This window comes from Manihot esculenta, chromosome 6 (assembly GCF_001659605.2).
Source record: "Manihot esculenta cultivar AM560-2 chromosome 6, M.esculenta_v8, whole genome shotgun sequence".
NCBI classification, from domain to species: Eukaryota; Viridiplantae; Streptophyta; class Magnoliopsida; order Malpighiales; family Euphorbiaceae; genus Manihot; species Manihot esculenta.
The window spans coordinates 21,051,320-21,060,965 of record NC_035166.2 but is presented as its reverse complement, the minus strand read 5'-3'; the positions used below and the strand labels follow the sequence as shown (position 1 = coordinate 21,060,965).

Here is a 9,646-nt window from a genome sequence, read left to right as displayed (position 1 = left end):
CATTCGGTCGATTCGATTTAAAATCGAACTAAATCGAATAAATTAAAAATTAAAATTTTAGTATTTATGAAACAGAATCAAATTGATTTTGATCAGAAACCGAATCGAATCAAATCAGTTTAATTCAGTTCGATTCGATTCAATTTGATCGATTTTAATTTTTAATAATTTTTTTATTTTTACACTTTATTTTTAATATTTTAAAATTTAATTAAAATATTTTAATTTTAATATGATTTAATTTTTCTATATTATTGAAAAAATATATTATTATCACTAATAGATTCGGTTCGATTTTTTCGATTTTTTTCTGATCAAAACCGAACCGAACCGAAATAACTAAAATTTTTAAAATAAAAAATCGAACCGAACTAAAATATATAAAAAACCGAATCAAATTTTTAAATTGATTCAATTCGACCAATTTTTTCGATTTCAACCGATTGAATTTTACAAGTAAATTTTATCTAATTTTTTTATTTATTTTAACAAAAAAATTATCTTATTATTATATTCTATGGAAGAATATTCAGATAAGAAGAAGGAAAATCCATCACCACCAACAAATTTCTATATATATATCTCTTAATCCATCCGGTGGTGTCACACCCAATCCACTGATATGACCCGAAAAACTGACAGAACTTCCCCTAATATTTATACATATAAAAACATGTAACCTGCTATAATTCCAAATTATAAAACATATAAGAGAAAAACTGATAGTTGGACCTGTCAATCCCTAATATATTTACAATAAACAAAATACATTCTTCACTGGGCTGTACAATCTATACATGATCTATCAAAAGTACAAAAAAGAAACGACAAAAGGCCTAGAATTGGTCCGACCTCCTCTAAACTCTGATTGGACGATGTGGAAGGAATGACAAACTAGGAAATGAGGACTGCTGAGCGGATCACCCAAAAGGAACTGAAATATTAAAAGAAATATAAGGGGTGAGTACAAACTACTCCGTGAACGGATAAATAAATAACAAAGGGGAAAAGATAAGTTTAGGTACTTAATAGTACCAAATATTTAGCTAAAATAAGTCAGCTGAATAAATATAATTTAATTCCATCAATTTAACATAAACTGTGAAAAATAGAATCCGCATACACTCATAATATGTTCCCTACAGATAATGCTGGCATCTCAGGTGTAATAACGTAATAACAGCCTGAGAGCAATGCTGGCATCTTAGGCTCTATAATGACAAGTTTGGCCCAAAAGCAAATAAAATACTAGTCATACACATGTGCAGAGCTACCCCCAAAGGGTGACCACCTGACATACGCCCCAAAGGCTATCTGTATATCAAGCGCTGTCCCAAAGACAGTATAAAAATATATATCATGCTGAAAATAAATCACCTGTCATCAAGGTGTTATCTGTTCGGTGCATATACAGAGTGTAATCGGCTATTTATTCAGCTGTGCTTTAAATTAAATTTTCATTCATTCAAGAAATATAAAATAACTTTATCCTTTCCCATTTTAAATAAACAAAATAACATATACACATATAAATATATTTAAGAAAAATATCAATGTTATATATTTATCCACTCACCAGAATACTTAGGACAAAAGACTTAGGTCGCAGGAGGACCCCTAGTATCTATCCTGGAAGCTGGATCCTCTCCTAGAATTAAAAAGAAAATAAAATAATATATCAAATAATAAAAAAATGCTCTAGAACAATAATATAAAACGTAAAATACGAAATTTTAAATACATTTATATATATATATATTTTAAAAATTTCGGCAGTATTTCAACATAGTTAGTCCTTCCAAAAATACTCAAACTCAATAAAAATACTCAATAAGCTGTAAATATTATTTAAATCAACCTATAAAAATCATTAAGCTCAAAAATAAATATAAAACCCCATTGATTGGATCTAACTAAAACATAACCCATTTTTATCCTCAAATCACAAAAATCACTATTACAAGGTAAAGAAAATAAATTATATCGTAAAAATTGAATAAAAGGGATAAAACTCACCTACCCAAATTTTGGAGCCTCTGGCAGAAATTATTGAAATTTTAAGCAGAATATAGGTTTAATCAGGATCTAACTGAAGGATCTTAGAAGTTTACGGGTTGAGGGAGGAGATTTGGTTAAAAGAGAAGGAATTTTTTTTTTTTGAAAATAACAGAGGGCTGCTCTGTTCCGTCGTGGAGAAGGAGGAGGGTTACTGTGGTTTCGGGACCTTCCCGAAACCAGCTTTTAATGCTTCCCTTTTTCTTTTTTTTTTTTTTTTTTGTTATGGGCTGGGCCTGGGCCCGATAGGTGGTATATATAATATTATATTTTAATTTCACATGTATATAATATCAACAAATATTAAATATTTTAATTATTTACAAATAGTTGTTTATATTTTAATTTAGTTTTAAGAATATAAGTGTAAATTAAAATATTTACGGATTTAATTTTTTAATAAATATATTTAAATAAATTTAAAAAATTATAATTTAATTAATTTTTATTTTAAAATATTGAGTACAACCATAGATATATTATGTACTTGTATAAATTAAGCCTTTGTATTATTTTACGAATTTTTTAAAAAAAATAAATATGTACATTTTTTAACTTTTTAAGCTCAGTAAAATTATTATTTTATACAAAATCATTTTAGAAAAAGCAATTAACTTTCTATATTTTGAAAATAGATCATTATTGTATACTTAATTCAAAGATGAATTAAAAATAACGACAATTTATTCTGTTTAATAATTTTACAATAACTAATATGAAAAAAAGAAAGAAGAACAGGAGGTTCTTCTTAGAAGCTTATTCCGACATCCTATTATATAGACAAGAAAAATTTCAACTTTCAGTAATATGTAATGAATTAACGAGAAAGGAAAGAGAAGCCGGAGCCGTTGAGTTTTTCCTCTATTATTTGGTCCAAACGAGCAGCCATTTCTTCATTAAAATAATTCTTCCAATCTCCAGTGGTACCTTTTCTGAAGAATTCAGTGTTTCGAATGGTATATGGGGAATCTGGGCTATACACACCGCTTGTGTTCGCCTTCAAGTTCTTCAAACTATCGAAACTGCACAACTCCACGATTTCTTGCACTACCCCTCGTGTCTCTTCCTCTGGGGTAAAGGGATACCCCATGAACTCAGCCAGCTTTCTAACGATGGAAACAGTGTCCTTCTTCAAGTCTTCGTAGACCAAAAACAACACCTTCTCAGGGCTTTCCACGCTTGCCTTCCAATATCCCGACACATGGTCCCAATAGGGTCCATTGCTAGCAATTCCTTCGCAAAATATCTCAAACGAATTATTCAAATTGATGTATGTATCCTTGTCAATTCCTTCAGGCAACTTTCCTCTAAGAAAGTGCCACATAGATATAAGCACGTCCTTAGGGTCTCTGCACAAGTAAACAAGTTTACAACCAGATTCTGATATGGAGGTTGGCAAAGAAGTATATGGAATATGAGTAGCTACAAGTGGGACTTGTGGGTCACGATTGGATGTGTTTCTAGCAGCATCAATCTCGAAAAAGGGAACACAATCATGTGGTGCTTTGATGAGCAATGGGTTCTCAGAATCGCTGAATCTAGAGCGGGTAACAATGGTATAAGCTAAAGCCTTAAGCCAAGTGGTGCCAGTTTTGGGATAAGTACAAATAACAATATCAGAAGGTTGGGGCTTGAAGTTTTCTTGAGCAGCCAACAAGCCGATTAAATAATCCTGGAAGTACCAGAAGCCTTGGTACTGGTAAAGAGGCTGCAGGACCCAATCATCCCTCCTGGGAAATCTTGACATAATCTCTTTGTACTTGTCCTGCGGGGTAAGTGGAGCATTTGCTTCACCTCCTTCCTTAGCTTCATGGACAAGGGGAAGTGCATTACAGATTCCTCGTGGCTGTCGTGACTGCACAATCTTAGGAACCCGAGGAGATGGATTCCATTGGGAGATCAACGTAGGATTCATGGTTTTAATATTCTTTGAAGATTGTGGAGTCACGACAGTGGTGGGAACTGCATGTAGCATGTTTCCATAAACAAGATCCATTTGGGAAGAAGAAAGAAAGGATGTATGCAAGGGATAATGGAGGAAGGAAGCTTGTAGAATGAACAGCTGAGCTAGTAATATGCTTCTCTGTTTTTGTAGTTATGGAGATGTGGGGGAAGAGACGATCACAATCCTCTATTTATAGTCCAACGAGTACTTCTCACATACGTTTCAATTTTTTAATTTTAATTTATGGTAAATCTCACGTAAATTACAGTAAATATCTAACCATTTACGTATAATAATTATATTCTCATGCATAATAAAAATAAATAATAATTTTAATATAATAAGAATAAAATAAAACTTATGGAATGGAAGAATAGTAAATTTCCATATAAATAATAAGGAGAAGAAGAAGAGGCTGAGGTCTTGATAAACCGCTGGAAGAAAATATTAATTAATGTGAAGAGAATAAGAAGGGTCTACTCGTCAAATTTGTGACTCTTCAAAATTGTCCAAATTTGAGTTTCCCACGTTCGAATTAAACGGCAGACCAGAGAAGGCCACGCCCCTAAAAACACAGCAGACCGGAAAAGCACGGGCAAAAAAAGGACGAAGTAACGGGTCTTGGTAAATATTTATAAACAATAATTTTCCATTGTAGAAATAATCTAAACTTTAAAAAAATGTAAAATTTATTTTCTTAAAAAATATTTTTATAAAATAAAAAAAGTCTAATTCATTCTAAACTCAATAAAATTTCTCAAATTATTATTATTATTATTATTATTATTATTATTATTATTATTATTATTATTATTAACCAATCGTAAATTTTTGAACTCTTGAAACCATGGCATCCAAATTATTATTTGTTGAACCCATGGAAAGCTCAATTTGACCGTCTGAAACTCTTGATCATGTTAACTTACATTCAACTAATTTAAAATAATATTATTAATTTTCATAGAAGAAATATAATTAAATTTAGGTGCAGACCATGGTTATAAGAAATTATTATTAGACTTATCAAAGTAGATCCTGCAGAAAGGATAATGTAAAAGTTTTCGTTCTAGATTTTTCCTTTGGAATGAAAAATTTTCTTAAAATTTAATATAATTCAATTATCATCGTCTGACATCCAAAAACATAGTAAAATTTTAATATATGTACGTAAATTTAGTTTGAATAATTTATATTTTTTTTTATTTTTTTATTATTTATTCACTAATGATATATAATTAATACCATTACAGTGTTACGTGTCGCTATTATACAGAATTGTATGTATGGACATACAATTCTTTTTTTTATAATTAGACGATTATTTAATTTTTTCTAATGTCCATACTGACAGAATTCTAAACGAAAATAAATTTATTTCTTTACTGATCCATTAAATCAGATGAATTAAAATTTTCTTTATTGAATTCAAGTCTCAATTTATCCAGTTTATTCGACCTTGGTTTAGATTGCATGCTAATGATTGCATGCTAATGAACATGTTTATGTATAGTGAATTTTGATAAGTTACAGTTAAAAGCTGTCATTAAATTTAATTATTTTTTTATTTAAAATTTCTTAATTAATTTTTTTTAAAAAGAAAATTTACATAATATCCGGTTAAAAAAAAACTCTAATATATATATATATATATATAAATTAATCTCCATAACGGGAAATAACAAATAGACCAAGTCAAGTCAAGGCGATCCACTGTTTTGTACTTGGTCATTTGGTGCGGTTGCAAGCATATTATTTATATTGCTGTTTTCAAATATATAACTATGAGAAACTGTGTTATTGACAGGAGTATGTTAAAATTAAAGTTCTTTTGTATATGTATTTTTTTTAAAATAAAATAAAATAAAATCGAGCTATGAAAATTAACCAAATCAAAATAAATTAATAATTACATACTTTCATTTGTTTTATCAAATAAAATAAATTAAAAATCTCAAATGCTTAACAAAATTTAACAGTCCAAACATACAAATCTAAATATAACACGATGATAAAATAAATAAAAAAATTATATTAAAATATTTTTAATATTTTAAAAAATTTATTAATTAATTATTTCGTAGACCCAGAAGATTTATTTCATTAGGTAAATCCAAGAAGATGATTTACCTTTACATATTTTGTGTTTAAAATTAAAAATTAAAAATAAGCCGAAAATATAATTGCATAAGACAACTAATACTCGCTGTCGTCAATTTAAATTCTCCTTTCCCACGTCATATGCAAAGTTCTGTGATCAGTTCTTCCCTGATTTACCACCTTTTCCCTGCACGAAATTTGAAAAGAAAAATTCACATAGAAAATTAACTACATCACAATCACATATACAAGTGACGTGATATATACTTGTATGTTACCTTCTTTTTGGATTGATTTGGTGCAGCCTTCTTGGGAGCAGAGGACTTGGAAGCTGCAGATTTGGAGGGAGCATCAGTAGCCTTGGCTGCAGGTTCCTTCTTGCCCTGCCCAGAAATTTGGGTTCCAACAGGCTTCTCAGCTTTCAAGGATGCCATTGTTTCCACGCAAAGAGATGGTTTGTGTTTAATTAACCTGTGCTGGGCTCTGCTTTGGGAACATAATGCTAATTTATAGGGAAGAGTAGTGAGTTAAAATGTGAACATGAAGGCTGAAAGAGAATGGAATATATGATTTGGAATGCACCCGCCCGCAGCAGTTGGCATTAGATGCTCTGCTTTCTCACCATTCATCACTCATATTATTGGTGTACATGTCCTGACATTTGGAATTTTCACAGAAACTCATTACTCACTCACACTCATTTTTTTTTTCTCCATCTTTTAATTTGCGCAATGGGAGTGGTCTGTCTCCTGGAAAAGGAATTTATTCTCTTGGGAGAATTGTTCAGCCTGCCAACTTAATCTCATCTCATGCATCACCAACATTTATTCATCTCTCTCTCGTGATGTTGCCAACTTCTCCCTCTCTTTCTCACTGACAAATCTAATTTACACACTTGCATACTCAACATATAAAAATTAAATTAAATTATTCTTAATTTATTTAAAAAATAAAATTTAACTCTTCAGAAATAATATATATTCCGATAATGAATTTTTTATATTTTCAATTTAATAATACCGTTGAAAATTTATTAAATTTAGATTGGATCTAATTTAAATTAAAAATTAATTAAAATATCGATAGTGTAAATTACGTATATTATAATTAGAGAATTACGATTTCTTAGAGGTGGGAAAGATTTTGAATAATTCACTTCGATTTGTATTGCGCAGTTAAAAAAATTAAGAGAGAGAGATTGTGTCCCATTGGTTGGATCAGGAAAACTTCGACCTGCGACAGGTTGTAGGCCAGTGAGCCCAATGGGCTGCGTGATTATTGAGTTTCCCTCGCACGTGAACTCGTGCTTAGTTGCCATATTTATTTATTGAAAAATTTACAATTTAATATCTAGATATTGTGATTATTAATAAGTGAGTCTCTATAATTTTAGAAATCTATTAAAACGTTCTTATATTTTCTTTCCGTCAATGAAATAGTCATTCCGTCCTCTTTTCTATTAAAATTATATAAAGGAGGAGAGAGAATATTTTTAAAATTCAATTTTATCCTCAAATAAAATCTTTTATTTAGTCCTTCGATATTATTATTATTAACAAGTTAGTTCTTACATTTTCAAAAATCTATTAAAACATTTTTATCTTTTTTTATATCTATTAAAACGTCATTATCGTTTCTTTCCGTCAATAAAATAGTCCCTATCTTTTCTCATATATATTAAAACGTCCTTATCGTTTCTTTCCGTTAATAAATAGTCCTTACTCATCGTTTCTTTCCGTCAACGAAATCGTCCATCCCTATATTTTTAGAAATCTATTAAAACGTCATTATCATCTCTTTTTGTCAATAAAATAGTCACTATCTTTTCTCACATCTATTAAAACGTTCTTATCGTTTTTTTTGTCAACGAAATAGTCTCTATATTTTCTTTCCTCCTCCTCCTCCTCTTCCTGCTCCTCCGAAAAAGAAGAAAAAGAAAAAGAAGAAAAAGAAGAAGAAGAAAAATAAGAATAAGAAGGAGGAGAAGAAGAAGAAGAGAAAGAAGAAAAAAAAAAAGAAGAAAAAGATGAAAAAGAAGAAGAAGAAGAAGAAGAAGAAGAAGAAGGAGAATAAGAAGAAGAAGAGAAAGAAGAAAAGAAGAAAAAAAGAAGAAGAAAAAGAAGAAGAAGAAGAAGGAGAAGGAGAAGAAAAAGAAGAAAAAGAAGAAAAAAAGAAGAAAAAGAAAAAGAAGAAGAAGAAGGAGAAGAAAAAGAAGAAAAAAAAGTAAAAGAAGAAGAAGGAGGAGAAGAAGGAGAAGAAGAAGCAGAAGCAGAAGCAGAAGCAAAAGAAGAAGAAGAAGCAGAAGCAGGAGGAAGAATTGATGAAGAAGAAAAGAAAGGAGGAGGAGGAGGAAGAGGAGGAGGAGAAAAATAATAGAGGGTAATTTAATTTTTTACTATATTTTTAACGGCAAAAATAGACAGAAAGACTATTTTGTTGACGGAGAGAAAAGATAAGGACGTTTTAATATGTTTCTAAAAATATAGGGACTGACTTGTTAATAATAGTAATATTCAGGGATTAAATTATAAATCTCCCTTATTTATTTAAAGATTTTGCAATTAATCCAATTTATTTAAATTTATTTTTATTTCTTTTAACTATATTATATTTAAATAAAAATTTTTAACAAATCCAAAAATCTAAAATACAGTCAAATTTACATTTTAAAAATATTTCTTATTCTTTTAATTTTTTTTAAAAAAAATATTTTTTTATAATTAGTATTGTGAAAGTATTATAAAGATGCATGGTAATTTAATGAAAAAATAAAGAAAATAAAAACTAAAGAAAAAAGAAAGCAACAGCAAGACACTGTAATGAAAATATGTATTTTATTTAATTATTAGGCGAAGCCTAAAAGTAGAGAGTAGGAAGCGAGTGGCACATTATATTAGTAGATGTTTATTCTCTTCATTTTGCTGCTGCTGCCTTGCTAGCTGTTCCCTGTTCAATCATCAAAAATTACTCAATTAGCCCTCAAATTTAAGCTTATAGGTCACCAAACACAAGCATTATTTTAAATTTCTTCGGAATTCATTCTGTTAAAACTGTCTCCAGTCTGATTCTATTATCTATGACATACCTTCTTCTTAGGCTCGCGAGGCTTCTGCTCAGCTTTTTTAGGGGCGGGATTGGAGGCCGGAGCTTTGGGTGCAGATTTGGCAGGCTCTTTCTTGAGAGGTGTTGCAGCCGCAGGTTTTTCAGGCTTGAGTGAAGCCATTAGGTATTTTGTACCCTAAAACTAAGCTTGTGTATTTAGAAGCTGTGAATAGGTTCCTGGCCTCAATTCTATAGCTCCATCTCCGACTCCATATTTATAGATGTGGTTTTGTGAGATGGAATTGGAATCAATAATTTCATAAAATTAGAGATGATGCATCTGATGCTGAGGGTTGTTATTTCAAATTCAGACGACATTAGTTGGATGCTTATTCTTGTGCAAGTGGTAGAGATAGAAACCCGTTTAGAGAGGTGAATTAGAATTGCCATTAACGAAGGGACACTGGATTTTATTTTCTTCCCAACAATTGAAATGCATTGGCGGAC

The 9,646-nt window shown here is 30.2% G+C and overlaps 1 protein-coding gene and 3 long non-coding RNA genes across 4 annotated transcripts; all 4 read right to left on the bottom strand.

The window, feature by feature from the left end:
- Positions 1-651: 651 nt before the first annotated feature.
- Positions 652-2,190, bottom strand: LOC122723803. Its single transcript, XR_006350973.1, has 3 exons — positions 2,017-2,190; positions 1,577-1,648; positions 652-934 (listed from the first exon to the last, which is right to left on the bottom strand). It is a non-coding gene; the product is annotated as an uncharacterized LOC122723803 (long non-coding RNA).
- A 548-nt stretch (positions 2,191-2,738) lies between these two features.
- LOC110616501 (flavonol 3-sulfotransferase) lies at positions 2,739-4,250 on the bottom strand. The gene has a single exon (XM_021758877.2). The coding sequence runs from the start codon at positions 4,049-4,051 to the stop codon at positions 2,873-2,875; it is 1,179 nt and encodes a 392-aa protein (XP_021614569.1). The 5' UTR covers positions 4,052-4,250; the 3' UTR covers positions 2,739-2,872.
- A 1,891-nt stretch (positions 4,251-6,141) lies between these two features.
- On the bottom strand, positions 6,142-7,094 carry LOC110618072. Its single transcript, XR_002488460.2, has 2 exons — positions 6,376-7,094; positions 6,142-6,284 (listed from the first exon to the last, which is right to left on the bottom strand). It is a non-coding gene; the product is annotated as an uncharacterized LOC110618072 (long non-coding RNA).
- Positions 7,095-8,912: 1,818 nt separating this feature from the next.
- LOC110617790 lies at positions 8,913-9,582 on the bottom strand. Its single transcript, XR_002488437.2, has 2 exons — positions 9,183-9,582; positions 8,913-9,043 (listed from the first exon to the last, which is right to left on the bottom strand). It is a non-coding gene; the product is annotated as an uncharacterized LOC110617790 (long non-coding RNA).
- Between the last annotated feature and the right edge of the window lie 64 nt (positions 9,583-9,646).

Excerpts from the sequence above, each read along its gene's own strand:
- LOC110616501 (XM_021758877.2), bottom strand. The coding sequence starts at position 4,051 with ATGGATCTTGTTTATGGAAACATGCTACATGCAGTTCCCACCACTGTC.